This window comes from Chiloscyllium plagiosum, unplaced genomic scaffold, assembly GCF_037043375.1.
Source record: "Chiloscyllium plagiosum isolate Xiang-an unplaced genomic scaffold, Cpla_swu_hap1 HiC_scaffold_27, whole genome shotgun sequence".
Taxonomy (NCBI): domain Eukaryota; kingdom Metazoa; phylum Chordata; class Chondrichthyes; order Orectolobiformes; family Hemiscylliidae; genus Chiloscyllium; species Chiloscyllium plagiosum.
This window is the reverse complement of record NW_028270165.1, coordinates 45,183,403-45,204,264: the sequence shown is the minus strand read 5'-3', so window position 1 is coordinate 45,204,264 and position 20,862 is coordinate 45,183,403. Positions and strand designations below refer to the sequence as shown.

At 44.6% G+C, this 20,862-nt stretch overlaps 1 protein-coding gene across 1 annotated transcript in view; it reads right to left on the bottom strand.

Annotated features, from left to right (window-relative positions):
• Positions 1-18,595, bottom strand: part of LOC148143854 (uncharacterized) — a 69,831-nt gene extending 51,236 nt beyond the window's left edge. Inside the window, 3 exon segments of the mRNA XM_087975275.1 lie at positions 7,346-7,354; positions 17,985-18,225; positions 18,309-18,595. Coding sequence (XP_087831401.1) covers positions 7,346-7,354; positions 17,985-18,225; positions 18,309-18,595 — 537 coding nt within the window.
• Between the last annotated feature and the right edge of the window lie 2,267 nt (positions 18,596-20,862).

Below are 20,862 nucleotides of genomic sequence, written 5' to 3'. Positions count from 1 at the left end.
GTGTGCATGCTTGGTAAAGTGTGAGTGTGATGGACTATAAGTCTGAGTGTGTGAGAGCGTTATGGTGTGCGTATATGAGAGAGGTATAAATAAAAGCAAGGAGTTGCATTTTGCTAAAACGAGGAAGGACAGGACTTATATAGTTAAAACAGAGACATGGGAGAGTTCAGGTACATAGTGATGCAACCTGCAAAGAACTGGTAGACTGGATGGCTAAGAAGGCATTTAGCACCATTGCTACCCAGACCCACCCCTTTATTTCATATTTCTCATAGCTCATCCACCCTACCTTGCATATCCTGAACAATAAGGGTAATTTAGCATAGCCAATCCAGCCTAACCTACACCCTAATCTAAAAACTACCTTCCCAAGAATGTAATTTAAATGCACAACATTTCGAAGAAAAATGTCCATCTGACTCAATATTGGGACTCAGAGAATTCATACCTATTGTTAGAAAAGCTCTGCATTTGAATGACTTTCTTGAGAAGGTAATTAAAAACAAGTTCTGGAATTAACATGCCAAAGAGCAGAAACCCATTCTAAAAGATGAAAGATTTAATCTAAAATTGTTTAATATATCACATCTCCATGACACTGGACTCCTTTGGCTATAAATTCCATGATCATTATCTCATTCTCCACAACCAACCTGATAAAAGAGCGGTGCTCCAAATGTTAGTGTTTCCAAATAAATCTGTTGGTTTATAACCTGGTGTTGTGAGATTTTTAACTTTGTCCAAGGAAACACGTGTTGTGGGACTGGTAACAGTTGTTATTTTGTGATCTGTTCCTCCTGAAATTTCTCCTCTGCGCAGGCACGGGTGAACAGTCTGTTTTTGTGCTTTGTGCGAGATCAGGCTAGCAGCTTTTAAATCCTTAAAAGAAAACTGTAGGTTAGCAATCGTATTTCAAGAATGGTACTTCCAGCTCTGGTAGTCCTGTTGGGTCACCAGAGAGGGAGGGAGAGAAGATGTCACATCTAAAAAGCAAACCGAAAAGTTGTTTTGTTTGTTCCGTCAGTTGAGTTGGTTCTGCACTCCGATGAGACTGGATTCTGATTTTAATGGATCAGAATTGAACACTACAATGGAACCCCTTAAATTTCAAGAACATTGAAAGGGCAAATCAAACTGTAACCTTGAAGAGATATGCTTCCATTTCTAACCTTGGGTGATCCAAATGAGACATTGTTACTGATCACTCCATTTCAGGGTGCTGCTCTTTCATCAGGTGGTCATGGACAGTAGATAGTGATCACAGAATTTATAGCCAAAGGAGTCCTTCACGGAACAATTTTAGATTAAATCTTTCATATTTTAGAATGGGCTTCTTTGGTACGTTAATCCCAGAACTTGTTTTAAATTACCTTCAAGAATGTCATTTAAATGCAGAGCTTTTCGAACAACAATGTCAGTCTGACTCGATATTGGGACACACAGAATTCACACCTATTGTTAGAAAAGCTCTACGTTTAAATGACATTCTGAAATGGCTGATCTTTAACATTGAGAATAGTTACATTGATATATTCAGAAACATTGTTAAAGTCTGAAAGCATGTTCACTTTTTGAAAAGAGCTGCTGAAGTCTTTCTGAAACTTGCATTGAAACGTGCGTAGTTAGGCCACAGCCCAAGACAGGCTGTAAAGGATGAATGGCCTAATCCTAGTTTTGTGAAATTGATTCTGACTATGTAGAAATAGAGTCATAGAGTTGTAGAGCACAGAAGCAAACCCTTCAGTCCAGACAACCAAATATCCTAAATTAATCTAGTGACCCATTTGCCAGCATTTGGTCCATAGCCCTCTGATTCTTTTCTATTCATGTCTCCAACCAGATGCATTTGTTTCTTCTTCAGCTAATTGAAGCTGGAGAAGCCTGAAATCTCTAAAGGATTTCCTGAATAAAACTTTTATTCAAGATTTGGCTCAGTGGAGGATTTTCTAAAGCTTTGCTATTGTAGTTTTCAATTTGTCAAAACAAATTTTCAGTTGTTGTTTTCCAAGGCAGAGTAAATATTCATTTAAGATATAATTGAGATATATACATTCTTTACAATGTTTTTCCATCATTACCAGTGATTGTCCATCATTTGGTACATTGAGCATCATCTTTTTGTGATTCAACAGATACGATTTGAAGTGAATTCTGCAAGATACTTTTGTATTTTATCTAACTTTGCTTTGTATTAAAGATTTCCTTTGAGATATTTTAATTAAAATAAATTAGCTGTTTCATTATTATGCATTGAGATATTTTAATTAAAATATCTCAATGTATAATAATGAAACAGCTAATTTATTCTGAAATTATTTCAATTAGTTGGTTGATTGCCAAATAATAGCTGTAAGTATTGACACCCGGGAAAGCTGTTTTGTTTAATATATTTCCTTTGTAAAGATTTTATAAAATAATTGTATTTTCATATGAAATAAAATTTGCAGTGTTTTATTGAATGGTTGAAAGTAACTTTGCACTTAATTGCTCCATTTGGGATTAACATAGATTATTTTTATCAAAATCATATTCACAATTTATGGTGAGTGTATTAACAAACAAATGTTGCCATTTGCCATTGAATTGCCTCAAACACAATTTGAAATTCTTGAATGAGTTGATTAAGGGGTACACTGTGAATATTTATTGCGCATTTCTGAAATTCTCTGCACTGCCATTGCATTTGGTTAAACAAGATATGTAACCCTCCTCATAACTTTGTATTTCTTTGATATTTCATTTGCTATTGCTATTGCCCAAATAACTTCATCAAATGCCAAAACATTTTTTAAGCTGTGAATTTTCGGTCTGGTAATGTCATTCAGTTGTGAACAATCTGAAGATTAATTTAAATACATATAAGAATGTCAAAGAGATTGTGATAATAGAAAGTCAACATGTAGAATTGCCAATGAAACGTAAACCAAGGCTGCTCTTAATTTGGTACAGACTAAATCGCAATCAAAATAATAAGAATAAGTAGAAATAACGGCATTGTGCACAAACTGTTAGTGAGTTCAGAATTTTTCTGATCATTTAATTCTGACACATGCAGTGTGCAGCACTTATTTGTTCATGGAATGTGAGTATCACTGGCAGAGCCAGTATTTTTCATCATCCCCTCTTTCCCTTGAAAACTTGACTGCTAAGCACCCATATGAATATTGGGTGAAGACACAGTGAGGTTGAGTTGCAAGGCCTACTGTGGCATAACAAATTGTACTGGCTTACACTGCACCCTGACAAGACAGATTTTTGGGAGGAGAACAAAAATTGGAATTCCTACTTAAATATTGATGCTCCCATTTATATCTCTCAAAAAGATATTGTTTGCTCCATAAATTTGTAATGGCTCTTTTGTTGAATTATTTTCCTGCATCCGCATATATCTCGAATCATTTTCTTTTCAAGAATTTTGTATTAACGTTTGCCACTTACTGCTGCCATCATCCCTTCAAGATCATTCCAAATCGTAATAACTAGCTTATTTTCTTAAAAATTAAATCTCACCCCCCCCCCAGCCCAAATCCCTTTGCTGAAAAAGAGGCTGCACTATTTCGAACATGGTCACGCTTTTTAAATATTACCATGTACTTTTAATCATGAGATTTCATAGAACATAGAAGAATACAGCGCAGTACAGGCCCTTCGGCCCTCGATGTTGCGCCGATCCAAGCCCACCTAACCTACACTAGCCCACTATCCTCCATATGCCTATCCAATGCCCGCTTAAATGCCCATAATGAGGGAGAGTCCACCACTGCTACTGGCAGGGCATGCCATGAACTCACGACTCGCTGAGTAAAGAACCTACCCCTAACATCTGTCCTATACCTACCCCCCCCTTAATTTAAAGCTATGCCCCCTTGTAATAGCTGACTCCATACGTGGAAAAGGATTCTCACTGTCGACCCTATCTAAACCCCTAATCATCTTGTACACCTCTATCAAGTCACCCCTAAACCTTCTTTTCTCCAATGAAAACAACCCCAAGTGCCTCAGCCTTTCCTCATACGATCTTTCTACCATACCAGGCAACATCCTGGTAAACCTCCTTTGCACCCGTTCCAGTGCCTCCACATCCTTCCTATAGTATGGCGACCAAAACTGCACACAATACTCCAGATGCGGCCGGACCAGAGTCTTATACAACTGCAACATGACCTCAGTACTCCGGAACTCAATTCCTCTACCAATAAAAGCCAGTACGCCATATGCCTTCTTCACCGCACTATTTACCTGGGTGGCAACTTTCAAAGATCTGTGTACATGGACACCAAGATCCCTCTGCTCATCCACACTACCAAGTGTCCGACCATTAGCCCAGTACCCCATCTTCTTGTTACTCTTCCCAAAGTGAATCACCTCACACTTGGCTACATTGAACTCCATTTGCCAACTTTCTGCCCAGTTCTGCAGCTTATCTATATCCCGCTGTAACCTGCCACATCCTTCCTCACTGTCTACAACTCCACCGACTTTCGTATCATCCGCAAACTTGCTCACCCAACCTTCTAACCCCTCCTCCAGGCCATTTATAAAAATGACAAACAGCAATGGTCCCAAAACAGATCCTTGCGGAACACAGCTAGTGACGGCACTCCAAGATGAACCTTTGCCATCAACTATTACCTTCTGTCTTCTTCCAGCCAGCCAATTCCTAATCCAAACCTCCAACTCACCCTCAATGCCATACCTCCGTATTTTTTGCAGTAGTCTACCTTATCAAATGCCTTACTAAAATCCATATACACCACATCTACTGCTTTCCCCTCGTCCACCTCCTTAGTCACCTTCTCAAAGAATTCAATAAGGTTTGTGAGGCACGACCTGCCCTTCACAAAACCATGCTGACTATCCTTGATCACATTATTCCTATCCAGATGTTCATAAATCCTATCCCTTACAATTCTCTCTAAGATTTTGCCCACAACAGAAGTGAGACTCACCGGCCTATAGTTACTAGGGTTATCCCTACTCCCCTTCTTGAACAAGGGAACCACATTTGCTATCCTCCAGTCTTCTGGCACTATTCCTGTAGACAACGAGGACATAAAAATCAAGGCCAATGGCTCTGCAATCTCCTCCCTTGCTTCCCAGAGAATCCTAGGATAAATGCCATCAGGCCCAGGGGACTTATCTATTTTCACCCTTTCCAGAATTTCCAACACCTCTTCTCTACATACCTCAAAGCCATCCATTCTACTTAATTGTGACTCAGTATTCTCATTGACAACAATGTCCTGTTCCTGATTGAATACTGATAAAGTATTCATTCAGTGTCTCCCCAATCTCTTCAGCCTCCACACGCAACTTCCCACTATTATCCTTGACTGGACCTATTCCTACCCTAGTCATTCTTTTATTCCTGACAAACCTATAGAAAGCCTTAGGGTTTTCCCTAATCCTACCAACTAAGGACCTTTCATGTCCCCTCCTTGCTGCTCTTAGCTCTCTCTTCAGGTCCTTCCTGGCTACCTTATAACTCTCAATCGCCCCAATTGAACCTTCACGCCTCATCTTTACATAGGCCGCCCTCTTCCATTTAACAAGGGATTCCAATTCCTTATTAAACCACGGCTCCCTCACACGACCCTTTCCTCCCTGCCTGACGGGTACATACTTATCAAGGACACTCAATAGTTGCTCCTTGAACAAGCTCCACATATCAAATACGCCCTTGCCTTGAAGCTTACTTTTCCAAGCCACACATCCTAAGTCATGCCTCACCGCATCATAATTTCCCTGCCCCCAGCTATAACTCTTGCCCTGTCATGCACACTTTTCCCTCTCCATCACTAGAGTAAAAGTCACCGAATTGTGGTCACTGTCCCCAAAGTGCTCACCTACCTATAATTCTAACACCTGGCCTGGTTTATTACCCAGAACCAAATCCAGTATGGCCTCACCTCTTGTTGGCCTATCTACATATTGTGTCAGGAAACCCTCCTGCACACATTGGACAAACACTGACCCATCTAACGAACTTGAGCTATAGCTTTCCCAATCAATATCAGGAAAGTTAAAGTCCCCCATAACAACCACCCTATTACTTTCACTCTTCTCTTGAATCATCCTCGCAATCCTTTCTTCTACGTTTCTCGGACTATTAGGAGGCCTGTAAAAAACTCCTAACAGGGTGACCTCACCTTTCCAATTCCTAACCTCAGCCCAAACTACCTCAGATGGCGAGTCTTCATCCATCGTCCTTTCCACAGCTGTAATATTATCTTTGACAAGCAATGCCACACCTCCCCCTCTTTTACCCCCACCTCTGACCCTACTAAAACATTTAAACCCTGGAACCTGCAACAGCCAATCCTGTCCCTGTTCTACCCATGTCTCCGTAATAGCCACAACATCGAAGTCCCAGGTACCAACCCACACTGCAAGTTCACCCACCTTATTTCATATACTTCTTGCATTGAAGTATACACACTTCAAGCCACTTTCCTGTTTACAGGCACCCTCCTTTGAAATTGATGCCATGTTCCTAACCTCCCTACTCTCCAGGTCCTGCACCCTAAAGCTACAGTCTGGGTTCCCATGCCCCTGCATAGTTAGTTTAAACCCCCCCCCCCCCCAAGAGCACGAGCAAACCTCCCACCAAGGATACTGGTGCCCCTCAGGTCCAGGTGTAGACCATCCTGTTTATAGAAGTCCCACCTTCCCCAGAAAGAACCCCAGTTATCCAAATACCGGAATCCCTCCAGCCATGCATTGAACTGTTCTCTCTCCTTATTTCTCGACTCTCTATCACGTGGCACGGGTAATAAACCAGAGACAACAACTCTGTTCGTTCTAACTTTGAGCTTCCAACCTAGCTCCCTGAAAGCCTGCCTAATATCCTCAGTGCTCCTCCTACCTATGTCATTGGTGCCAATGTGGACCACGACTTCGGGCTGCTCCCCCTCCCCCTTAAGGACCCGGAAAACACGATCAGAGACATCACGTACCCTTGCACCTGGGAGGCAACATACCAAACGTGAGTCTCTCTCGTTCCCACAGAACCGCCTGTCTGTGCCCCGAACTATTGCTCTGCTCTTCTCCACCCTTCCCTTCGGAGTAAGGGGGACAGGCTCCATGCCAGAGGCCTGAACCCCATTGCTTACCCCTGGTAAGTCCCCCCCCCCACAAGTATCCAAAATGGTGTACTTGTTCTTGAGGGGAACGGCCGCAGGGGGTCCCTGCACTGGCTGCTTCCTCCCAGTCCCCCTCACTGTCACCAATCTACCTGCCATCTTTGGAGTTACTACTTCCCTAAAACTCCGATCTATGACCCCCTCTCCTGCGCGCTTTTAAAGGGAAAAAAAACCTACCCGGCTGCCTGTCTGATCTTCGTCACATCCCCCTGCTGCTCCCGCTCTTTCTGTGAAGAGAAAAAAAAAACACCGCTGCCCCGCTACCGGTAAGTAATTTTAAAACAAACTGTCTTACCTTTGCTGCTGCTCGCACTCAATGTGTTTTTTTAAATATAAAAATGCCCCTTCAAATGTAGTTTAGCCTTTAAATGTGTTGTGTTCCTCTAAGCGCAATCTTGCTCCTCGATAATGTATCTTTACCCCTTTAGATATGACTGTCTCTTAAAGGGTCATTTCTATTTATAAATAGGGCAACGTCACTTCGAAATGTAGATTCATTTTGATATGACTGTGTCATTTTGCATATTAAGATATCCCTTTGAATGTGCCTACATCCCTTTGAATGTAATTTTGTCCATTTCAATCTATTTGCAGATATAGCCCGTTAAATGTCCATGTCCCTTTTAAAATGCAGATTTCCCGCTTCAGGTAGCAGCAGTTGTAGCGCGAGGTGGCTGTTGCTTGGTGACGGTGAGGCTCCCCCGGCCCCGCCCATCCCCCTGTGCAGACGTCACGCGGGGGCGAAGGCGGTTGGGAGGAGAAGGCGCTCGAGCGGGGCAGCGGCGGGAGGGCGGCCGTTAGGAAAATGGCGCCGTGCGGCCCAGGACAGACACCCGTCACTGGGCACCGCCGCCTTCCTGGCGCAGCTGCTGTGTCACGGCCACACCGGCCGGCTGTACAGCAGCCAGGAGCCAGTGAGCATTCTGGAGGCGGATGTTCCTCAGTCATTGAAGGGGCAGGACCTGTTGAGAATGGTTAGTGAAGTGTGTGATGTACTGAGCCTTATTAACATGGATATAGTTTGTAATTTGTCAAAGTATACATTTTATTATTTAGAATAGTAGAGATGTACAGCACGGAAACAGACCCTTCGGTCCAACCCGTCCATGCCAACCAGATATCCTAAATTAATCCAGTCCCACTTGCCAGCACTTGGCTCATCTGCCTCTAAGCCCTTCCTATACGTCTACCCATCCAGAGACCTTTTAAGTGCTTTAATTGTAGCAGCCTCCACCACTTCCTCGGGCAGCTCATTCCATTCACGCACCACCCTCTGCATGGAAACGTTGACCCTTAAATACCTTTTATATCTTTCTGCTCTCACCCTGAACCTAGGCCCTCTAGTGCAGACCTTCAGCCCCTACACTAGGGAAAAGACATAAGAAAGTTGAGCAGCCAGACAAGATGCAAAAGCCACAAAATATCGAGCCAGATGGGGAAAAAAGATGTGGTTCTACCTTTTTTTCCTATTGGCATTTGGACACTTCAAAATCTGTCAATAATGCCAGCATCACCACTGAGCATATTGCATACGTTCCTCTGTGTCAACAAGCATTGCGCATGTTCCTTGCTTTGGGTGTCACCCTTGTTCAGGACTGGGGGTGGGTGTTGGGAGAGCTGCAGAACAAGGGTGTGCTGGGAGCAGGGTGGTGAATTGGGGATAGGTGGAGACAAGTAGAGGGTACAAACTGGTTGGTCACCGGGAGGGAGGAACCTGGTTGGGGGCAGGGAGGGGTGGGGGTGGGGGTGGGGAAGAGCCTGGGAAGGGATTTGAGGAGTGGGGAAGGAGGTTATTTTAAATTGGAGAACTCAGTGTTGGCTGCCCAGATGGAAAATGCTGTGATGTTCCTCCAATTTGTGGTTTGGTTTGTTGTGGCAATGGAGGCGGCCTAAGATGGTCATGTCAGAAAGGGAGTGGGAAGGGGAATTAAAATGGGTGGTGATTGGGAGGTCCGGTCGGCCTATGCAGACCCAGCTGTGACACTCAGCGAACCGTTCCCCACGTTTACCCTCTGTCTCCCGAAGACCACAATTGGCAAACACATGGCAAATACAGTACCCCAATGTGAAGTTAGAGCCTTTGCTGTGTTTAAAAAAAGCAGAAAAGAGATGCATTGTTTAAATGGTAACAGATTGGGATATGGAGAAAGTGAGGACAGCAGATGCTGGAGATCAGAGTCGGAAAGTGTGATGCGGGAAATGCTCAGTCAACATTCGATGAGCAGGAGAGTTGACGTTTCGGGCACGGGCCCTTCATCAGGAATGACGTGTGGATGTACAAAGGGGCCTCAGCGTCCTTCTACAACAGTCAATGCCAGTTGTCAGGTGCAGCGAGCAATGCAAGTGGTATATTAGCAAGTGGAAATGAGTTCAGAAGTGGGGATGCCTGCCTGCAGTTAGGGGATCATTGAATATATTCAAGGCTGAGTTCATCTGATTTTTGAACAACAAAGAGGAGGATGTTTATGGGGGAAGGTGAGAAAATGGCTTTTAAGACCAGTACAGAACTGTTACAGAGTCATACAGCATAGAAACAGACCCTTCAGTCCAACTAATCCATGCTGACTATGTTCTCAAACTGAACTAGTCATACCTGCCTGTGTTTGGCCCATATCCCTCTGAACTTTTCCTCTTCATGTACTTATCCAAATGTCTTTTAAATGTTGTTACTGTACCTGCATCCACCACTGTGTCGGGATGTTCATTCCACACACAAACCACTCTTTAAAAAATAATGCTGCTCCTCAAGTCTTTTTAAAATCTTTCTCCTCTAACCTTCAAAGTTTGCTCTCTATTCTTAAAATCCCCGCCCGTGGGGAATGACACCCACCATTCACCTCATCTCCCCCCCTCATGATTTTATAAATCTCTAAGGTTACCTCTCAACCTCCTGTGCTCCAGTGAGAAAAGTCCCAGCCTATCCACCTAGATGTAGGTAGATTAATATCCAGTTATGTACGGGACTTTGGTGGAAAGTGGAAATTCACTGCACTGTCGGGATGAAACCCTGCCCTATCCAGACATTTCTGCTGGTGGATGAGACGAGGCCACATAATTTACAAAATATTACATGTATTGACTGTCTGCAGATTGTGCATCTTTAAGCAAAATAGAATGTATCTGCAAATAAAAATTCACCCCCATGGACTTGTGTGCACGTGCACGTGAGAGAGAGAAAGTCTACTTCCGTGCTGTACGTGTCTATCTCTATTTGATAAGATGCTTCATTTCTGGTGTAAATATTGTAAATCATAGCTGGGTACTAACAGTTAGATGTAAGGGTGAGAGGATCCTCAAGTTGGGCACAATCAGAATCCTGAGGACTGGATTTCGGACAGAGATGAGGAGGAACTATTTTTCCCGGATAGTAGTCAATCTATGGAATTCTCTGCCCAAGGAAGCAGTGGAGACAGCCTCATTAAGTATATTGAAGACAGTTGGTTAGGTTTTTGCATGGTAGGTTAATTAAGGATAGTTGGGATAATGCAGGGAGGAGGAGCTGAGACGATAGATAGTTTTACCATTATTTTAATGAATGGCGGAGCAGGCTGGATGGGCCAAATGGCCTATTCCTGCTTCTATTACTATGAAACAATAACCCTGCATTTCCCATGGCTAACCCACCTAACCTGCATATCCCTGGACATGATGAGCAGTTTTGCCTGGTCAATCCAAATCAAGGCTGGTGAGCAATGTAGTGATGTGGGAAATTAACATCAGAGAATGATAGAAAGGGACAAGGAGAGTAAATATACCAGCAATCAAAACAGGATTCTGAAGGTCACAAAAATGGAAACAAAAAGTGGTGTGTCTGCATGTGTGCTGCACTGTAACAAAAGTAAATGAATTGTCTGCACACATTGAAGAGAATAATTATGATCTGAGACTCCTTACAGAAACATGGCTTCAGGATGACAAGGACTGGATCCTGAACATCGAGGTGGTAGTCAAATGGGAAGCTAGGTAAAGGTAGAGGGTTGCCACTGCTAATCAAAGCACAGACCACAGGGTAGTCTGGTGTCTGGTCTGATTTCAGGTCCTCATTTCTCTGTCCTCTGATCTCCCTGTTCCCACAGAATAAGATGTCAGTCTATTCTCAGCTCTACTGGATTTCTGCTGAAGCTTTGATCCCCACTCCCTCTTTTTACACCTTCTGGAACAATAAAATATTCAGTCAGTCAGTCAATCAAAGCCCAATGCACAATCTCCCAGTCGCCCAACCAACCAGACACAAAAGTGTAGTCATAGCAGAGAATCAAACAAGAAAAATGAAACATGAGAAACAAATAGGTGCTAGTGCTTAATGTCTGTTCATTAGGAATCAAACCAGAAATAGGACTCTCCCAGGATTCTGATTGTGCCCAACTTGAGGATCCTCTCACCCTTACATCTAACTGTTAGTACCCAGCTATGATTTACAATATTTACACCAGAAATGAAGCATCTTATCAAATAGAGATAGACACGTACAGCACGGAAGTAGACTTTCTCTCTCTCACGCGCACGTACACACAAGTCCATGGGGGTGAATTTTTATTTGCAGATACATTCTATTTTGCTTAAAGATGCACAATCTGCAGACAGTCAATACATATAATATTTTGTAAATTTGACTTTGGAAATAGAACAAGGTTTGGACTCTGACCTCACACATTTAATGCTTTGTCTGAGCTGAGATGTCATCTTTTGTTACAAAACCTTAAGTTATGTTGAGAAGTGCCTTACAGGAAGTTGGAGATTTACATATTAATGAGGCCTGCAACCCATTTGAAAAGATGGAAGACTTAACAATCCAGGTTTATTCAATATATAATTTCAGTGGCAGGACACTGCAATGTTTTTCCATAAATTCTGTCCCTTATGATCTTATTCTCCACAACCACCTGATGAAAGAGTTTCGTGCCAAAAGCCAGTGCTTCCAAATACCTTGGTGTTATGTGATTTTTTTTTTACTCCTGTTTATTTTTTTTTACTCCGTTTTTTTTTAACCCCCACACTACCGCCTAACCGCGGTAGTGCTTATTTTGTTCCCCAGCACCCATGGTGTGTGTGTGCAGGTATGAGACACAGTGAAAGACACAAAGTGAACGAATCTTTATTCAATTTCCACCACCAGGAAGATAGGAAAACACCCGAGTGGCCAGTGACAAGCAGTGCCCTTCACATCAAAGGGAAGCGCTGTGTGATCAAAACAGTGAAGGGGAGGCTAGGGATTAAATCAAAATAGAGTTGGAGGGGGAAATAATGCACTCCACTCCCTGCGGCGCCCACCTCTCCCTGAACAACTCCAGGGTGTTGGTGGACACCGCGTGCTCCTTCTCCAAGGACACCCGGACTCTAACGTAACCGCGGAAGAGGGGCAGGCAGTCGGCCCTAACGACCCCCACCACGGCCCGCTGCCTGGACCTGTTGATGGCCCAGGAGCAGACCTACGAGGAGGTCTTCAGACCTGCCCTCCCTCCTCCGTACCGGGTGCCCGAAGATCAGGAGCGTGGGACTGAAGTGCAACCAAAAGCAGAGGAGGAGGTTTTTAAGAAAATCAAAAAGGGAGTGCAAACGCCCACACCCAATATATTATGTGATTTTTAACTTTGTCCAGGTTAGGGTGGATTGGCCATGCTCAAATTACCCATAGTGCCCAGGGATGTCCAGGTTAGGTGCATTAGTCAGGGGTGAATGTAGAGAAATGGGGGTAGGGGGTTACTTTCTGGAGGGTCGGATGGACTCGTTGGGTCAAGTAACCTGCTTCCACACTGTGGGGATTCTCTGGAGAGAAGAGATTTCTGCAAACTATGCAGGGCAGCACAGGTGTCTCCATGTGAGTTTGTGCGTGAGTGTGTTTTTGCATGTGTGCTTGCTTGGTGAAGTGAGTGTTATGGTGTATCAGCCTGTGCGAGGGTGAGTATTGGGGATGTGCGTGTGTCAGAGACGATGTGCATAAGAGAGGTGTGGATAAAAGCCAGGGGTTGCATTTTGCTAAAACAAGGAAGGGCAAGAGGGTCTGCAGAGGCTGGCCAGATGTCCCAGTCACCACCCATTTTAATTCCTGTTCCCTCTCCCTTTCTGACATGACCAGCTTTGGCCTCCTTCATTGCCACAACGATCCAATCCACAAATTGGAGGAACAACACCTCATCTTCCACCTGAAATTGTCTAATTTCTCCCCTCCCATCCCCCAACTCCCTTCACGGCCTCTGCCCCTCTCATTCACTCTTCCCTGCCACCAACCAGATTCCTTCCTCCCATCGACCATCAGGTCGTCCCCTCTGTCTTCACCAATCCCCACTTCAACACCTTGCCCCCGGCGCCCCATTATCTGCATCTTGTTCTACACCCATCCCCCATCCGGAAGAAGGATTACACCTGAAACGTCGACATCTCCACCTCCTGATGCTGCCTGGCTTGCTGTGTTCTTCCAGCCTCCTGACTGTCTATATTGTCAATCGAGACACAGACCTGGACCAACTGTTCCAGAGTCTGTCCCCTCCTTGGATTCACTCCCTTTCCATTCAGTTGCTGCAAGTCAACAATTGAACCCCAGAATGAAAAAATAAATTGAAAAAGTGGGTGAGAAAAGAGAGTATTTTACTCACAGATGTTGGACAGAGGAAGAAAGTTGCAGTCTGGGGTGAAGCTCAATCTTCATTCAGAGAGAGGAACAGCATCTGTAATCAAATAGACAGAGTCATAGATGTACAGCATAGAAACAGACCCTTCACTCGAACCTGTCCATGCGGAGCAGATATCCTAACCCAATCTAGTCCCACTTGCCAGCACCTGACCCATATCCCTCCAAACCCTTCCTATTCATAAACCCATCCAGATGCCTTTTAAATGTTGCAATTGTACGAGTGTCCACCACTTCCTCTGGCAGCTTACTCCTTAAATGCACCACACTCTGCGTGGAAAAATTGCCCCTCAGAGCTCATATCTTTCCCCTCTCACTGAAAACCTACGTCTCTATTCCCCTCCCCCCACCCCCCCCCCAACCCCGCCACTGACTCCAGGGAAACGACCTTGTCTATTTATCCTCAGCCTCTGACCCTGCAGAGAAAATATCCCTGGCTAACTCAGCCTCTCCTTGTAGCTGAAACCCTCCAACTCTGGCAACAGCCTTGTAAATCTTTTCTGATCCTTTTCAAAGTTTCACAACATCTTTCCGATAGAAAGGAGACAAGAAATGGATGTAGCATTCCAAATGTGGCTTAACCAATGTCCAGCACAGCCACAACGTGACCTCCCATACTCAATGCTGTGACCAATAATGGAAAGCATACCAAACACTGCCTTCACTATTCTGTCTACCCGACACTCCATTTTCAATGAAGTATGAACCTGCACTCCAAGGTCTCTTTATTCTGCAACACTCCCCAGTCAGTCCTGCCTGGATTGCTTGACCAAAATGTATTTCTCTAAATTCAACTCCATCTCCCATTGGCCTATCTGATCAATTCTAATTTATAGTGAACTCTTTTTCTCTCATTCTGCAGAAGCTGAAAGTCTCCATTCCTTCATACCCTCCTTTGATGCTGCCTGACCTGTTGTGCTTTTCCAACACCACACTCTCGACTCTGATCTTCAGCATCTGCAGTAGTCATTTCTCCAACATTTCCAGAGTCTGCCCCTCCCCCCCCCCGATTCACTCTCTTCCGTTTCAGTTGCTGCAAGTCAACAATTGAAGCCCCAAATGAAAAATAAATGGAAGAAGAGGGTGAGAAAAGAGTGCCATACTCACAGATGTTGGACAAAGGAAGGAAGTTAGTCTGGGGTGAAGCTCAATCTTCATTTAGAGAGAGAGGAACAGCAGCAGCTTCAGAAGGACATGGTCCACCTTCCACATTCAGACAGTAGGGGGGCTCTGATTGGCAGAAGGAAAAGTTTCCTTCCAGTCCGCCAATGCTCTCCTTTGGTCCATGAAGGTCGCGAACCGTTTCCGGGGACAGCGATGAGCATGCAGTTTTTGCTGACACCGGCTAACCCGCACAGACCTTGCTGACACCGAGGAGCATGTGCAGTATGCTCTGCAGCTGCTGCTGTTACTGACAGATTTTAAGTGGTCAAATGCCAACAGAGAAAAAAAAAAGAGTAGAGCCACAATTGTGTTCTCCTGTAGCTTGATGTAACCGTACATGCTCGTCGCTATTTTTGCTATTTGTCTTACTGACACCACTCATGATTTTCTAAGTCTCAATAAGGTCACCCCTCAACCTCCTGCGCTCCACTGAAAAAAATCCCAGTCTCTCCTTATAACTCAATCCCTCCAGTACTGGCAACATCCTAGAAAACGTTTTCCAAACCCCCTCCATTCTTCCTATTATTCCTAAGTATTCTTCCTATTACACGGCGACCAGAACTGTACTCAGTACCCAAAGTGGCTTCACCAACATCCTGGATATCCTCAACATGATGTCCCAACTCCTATCTCAACGTTGTGAACAATGAAGGCAATGCTGCTAAATGCCGCCTTAACCATCCTGTGTCCCAGCAATGCACCTTTCAAGAACTATATACCTGAAAGCCACCATGTCCCTCTGTTCTACAACACGACCCAGTGCCCTACCATTACCTGTACAAGTCCTGCCCTTGTTTTAGCAAAATGCAACCCCTCGCTTTTATCCACAACTCTGTCATAAACATGCTGTCTCTCAGACACACACACATATGCACCACTCACCCCAACCAAAATACTCACCCTCTTACAGACTTATACTCCAATCACACTCACACTTTACCAAGCATGCACACACGCAAACACATACACACTCACACACAGATAATAGTCTATGGGGTGAATTTGCATTTGCAGATACATTCAATTTTGCTCAAAAAGTGCACAATCTGCAGGCAGTTATTCCATGTAATATTTTATAAATTCCTACTTTGGAAATAGAACCAGTCTGATTCAAGCAAGAGTGGGATACAGACAGACTTGAACCTCATACCTTCCATGCATTATATGAGCTGAGATGTCACCTATTTTTATAAAACCTTTATAAAACCATTTGAGAATGGGGACTTAAAGTAGTTCTGGGGTTTATATATGAATGAACGGAAACCTGCAACCCATTCTAAAAGATGAAAGACTTACTATCATTCTAGGTTTGTTCAATATATCCCATCAGTTGCATGACACTGTGATCTTTTGCTATAAATTGTGTCTTATGATCCAGTTCTACAGCTACCTGATGAAGAGCAGCGCTCTGAAAGCTAAATAAACCTATTGGACTATAACTGATGTTGTGTTTTTAACTTTGTCTACCCCAGTCCAACACTGGCTCCACCACATCATTTCTAGTGGAGATAGCCCATACCTCCCGGTGCTGTCTGTAAACATTACGATGCCGATGAAATGACGCAGTAACCGCACTCCTGAAAAATTTACAATTTAAAATGATATTAGCTAGTCATTCACTGCTCCATCTGATACATGACATTGGAAACTTAGTGCAGGAGGCTGAAAGAAATGAGCAGCTTTAACGCAAAAACCTCTTGGAGGTCAAAGCTTTCAACTGTACCATTCAAAATCAGAAACAATTATACAGAGTGGTGAACTTAGCCCAGACAATTACAAAGGTCAACCTCCCATCTATATAATCCATCTATCAGGCCCACTGTCAAGGACAGGCCGCCAGCATTCTCAAAGACCCATCACAGCCTGGCAATGTTTTTCTTCAACCTCTACCATCGGGGTGGATAGTACAGAAACCTGAACACATACACCAGCCAGTTTTGAAACAGTTCCTACCACACTGTCGTTAGAATACTGAATGGACTCTCAAACTCTTAACATTCACCTGGACCTGTGTTTTTGTTTTTGCAGCTGTTTATTTATTATTTACATATCTTTGCTACTTAACTCTGATCTGCCTGTACTGCTCACAAGACAAAGCTTTTCACTGTATCGCGGCGCACGTGACAATAAATCAATTCAATGAGAGTCTGAGCTCTTCAGTAAATTCAGGTAACCTTTACTGCGACCCAACTTTGTTACAACTGCAGATCCCCCCCAGCAAAAACGTGTTGAGAATGTAGCTTTTTCTTTTAAACAGCTCAAGGCCCAAGTGCTCACACTCCTCCCACCCCCCACTTTCTTTACTATTGGTCAGCACCAAGCTGTCCCTTTGTAATTGGATCCTTGGTACAGCCTTAACCTGTATTGCCTCACTCAGCAATTTCAACCCACACCCTGTATCCAAGTACATTTCTCCCCACTCATTTGCTGGGGGTGGCAGTGTAGAGTCAACCACACTGCTATGGGTCTGGAGTCACGCAAAGGCCAGACCGGGTAAAGGATGCAGCTGGTTTTCAGTATCAGTGGGACTGGATGAGAGACCCGACTGTTGCAGCATACTGAGTGTGCAGCCTGAAACAGATATACCGGCCTGGAAAGTGGAATTTACAGCAGGAAGGGCCTGTACACAATTTTGTGTGCATCTGAAGCTTTAGCCACGAAGAAACCAGAGGAGTCCCGCCCTGTGGTGAAACCGTGGAAGTGTGGCAACTGCGGGAAAGGCTCCTGTTTCCCGTCTGTGTTGGAGACTCATCGGCGCAGTCACACTGGGGAAAGGCCGTTCTCCTGCCCTGACTGAGTGAATCCTTTCCCACAACGGCAGTTTCCTTCCCTAAAAAGGACATGAGTGAATCAGATGGGGGTTTTCTCCAGCTCCCCCCACCCATGAAAACGGTTTCATCATTAGATTCTAAACCACAGATTTCTGACCAAATTCCAATTCCGCCATCTGACTCAGCGGGATTCGAACTCGGGAGTCTCCGGAACTGGGTTGATAACCCAGTCAATAACAGTACTCTGTCATCACTCCTTCAATCCCCTTGCAATGGCACATGAACTCTCTGGTGCCTCCGCAGGTGGGAGGAGCGGGTGAAGCCCTTCCCACAGTGAGAGCAGTTGAACGGCCCCTCCCTGGTGTGGACCCATCGGTGTCTCAACAAGTTGGAGGAATCGCCGAAGGCCTTCCCACACTCGGGGCAACTGAAGGGCCTCTCCCCAGTGTGGACCCGCTTGTGGTTCAGCCTGTCGGAGGAATGGCTGAAGACCTTCCCGCACTTGTTGCATGGGAAGGGCCTCTCCTCTGTGGGGAACTGCTGGTGGGTCAGTAGGTTGGAAGCCCAGGTAAAGCCCTTCCTACACATGGGCAGCTGAATGGCCTCTCCCCTGTGTGGACCCACTGGTGCCTCAGCAGGGCAGAGGCCTGGGTAAAGCCCTTCCCGCACTCAGGGCAGGTGAACAGCCTCTCCCCCGTTTGGACCCACTGGTGCCTCAGCAGGGCAGAGGCCTGGGTAAAGCCCTTCCCGCACTCAGGGCAGGTGAACAGCCTCTCCCCCGTGTGACTGCGCCGATAAGTCTCCAACACAGACGGGAAACAGAAGCCTTTCCCGCAGTTGTCACACTTCCACGGTTTCTCCACAGGGCGGGATTCCTTGGGTTTCTTCATGGCTAAAGCTTCAGCTGCACACAAAATTGTGTGCCTGCTGTGAATTCCTCTTTCCAGGCCGTATATTTGTTTCAGGCTGCACACTCAGCGTGCTGCAATAGGAGGGTCTCTCATCCAGTCCCACTGATACTGAAAACGCATTCAAGCAGGAACCAAAGGCTTTGCTCCTTCTCATAAATCCATAGTTGAAAATTGTTGCGGTCTCAATGGATTGAATGACTGTCAGACATTGACATCAAAGTGAGGATTGCAGACACTGGATAGTCAGAGTCGGAAAGTGCGGCACTGGCAAAACACAGCAGGTCAGGCAGCATCTGAGGAGCAGCAAAGTCTGTTTCGGGCATAAGCCCTTCATCTGCTGATGTTGAAACTTCCGTCTTCAGATCTTCAAATACTCTGTTAAAAGAGATTACAAAAGTCGTCACTGTCAGTCCAGGGTAGAAATTCAGAACAAGGAATTTTACTTGCCGTTGAACATTCTCTTCTTTTGTTATTTAATAAATTTGAAAGCACCATCCCACACTCTCTCCCCTTCTGTTCTCACTCTGCTCTAACAAATTCTCCTGAAGGTGCTGATTCAGTATCTGAGAGGGGCAGAAAAGCAAAAACGTCAGGACTGACATCACTGAATTTTGGATAACTCCACCTGAAAGTTAATATCTTTCACAACAACATTGGGATATTGCTGAGAGTGAGCAGGTCTGATTTTGGGGAGTAAAACAAGTGTAAATTCAGGTTGAACTTGCAATACAACTTCTTGAGAAAAAAAATCAGACATGAAATGGTTAACATCCCTGGGAAGTGGGAGTGGAATGAGATATTAAGGCTTTGACACAGACACCAGAGAGAGACTGAACTTACAGACGTGGCAAATGTCTAGTGGAAAGCCAGAGTCAGAGATATACAGCACAGAAACAGTCCCCTCAGTCCAACTTGTCCATGCCAACCAGATACCCCAAATTAATATCGCCCCGTTTGCTGGCACCTGGCTTCTATTTCTCTGTACACTTCCAATTCATATACCCATCCAGAGGCCTTTTAAATGCTGTAATTGTACCAGCCTCCACCACTTTCTCTGGTAGCTCATTCGTTGCAAGCACCACCCTCTGAATGAAAAAGATGCCCAAGGTCCCTTTTAAATCTGCACCCCCATCCCACAGCCCTCACCCTGAACCTGTTACCCTCTAGCTCTGGACTCTCCCATCCCAAGGAAAAGGCCTTGTCTATTTACCCTATCCATGCCTCTCATGATTTTATAAACGTCTATAAGGTCACCTCTCAGCCTCCGGCGCGCAAGGGGAAATAGCCCCAGTCTATTTGGCCTCTCGCTATCACTCAAACCCCCTGGCTACATCATTGTAAATCTTTTCTGAACCCTTTCAAACTTCACAACATCCTTCCAATAGGAGGGAGACCCGAATTGCACACAATCTCCCAAAAATTACAATGGTTCTATTGGCCAATGGCAATTTAATTCCAAAATGTTAATTCCTTCATGAGAAGGGAATAATTGGCAATGTAGCTGTGAGAGGTCCCTTGCGGAAGAGTGAAGAACTGAGTGAGAATTTTCCATTACGATGGAGAGCAACAGAGTTGATACTGAGACTGGGGACTTAAATCTAAAGCAAGGAAATTACAGGCACAAACAGGCTGCAACAAATGAGGGCACATTATTGAAAGAAATGACAAACATTTAGATAGCACCTGGAGCAACTGCAAGAGTTGTTCCATCCTGTCTGAAAAATAAAACAAAAGGTGGCCCAGCCACCGCTAACAAGGGATATTAAGGGCAGGACTGGATCCAAAGAAGTGGCATACAAATTAGCTAAAAAAAGCAGCTAATCTGAAGACTGGGAGCAGTTCAGGTTTCAACAAAAGGATTGATTAAAAGGGGAAAATGGGGTATGTGAAGGGGGAAAAAAAAAGGATTGGTGAAAACAATTACAATTAGAAACAGGCAAAGTTCTCATGTGGAACAAAGATGGCAGACCAATTAACCACATATGTTGCTTATATAATCACAAAAGGAGGGCACAAGTAACGTCCCCAAAATGTTGGGGAACACATGGTCCATTGAGAGCAGAACTGAAAGAACTGAGTAGTCGTAGGGAAATGGTGTTGGAGAAATTGATGGGATTAAAAGTTTACAAATCCCCAGCACCTGGTAATCCACACCCCAGACTATGGCCCGAGATGCATCATGCAGTTGTGCAATTTAGGCTGATCTTAGCAGGACTTGAACACATAATGATAAGGTCTTTGGGAGT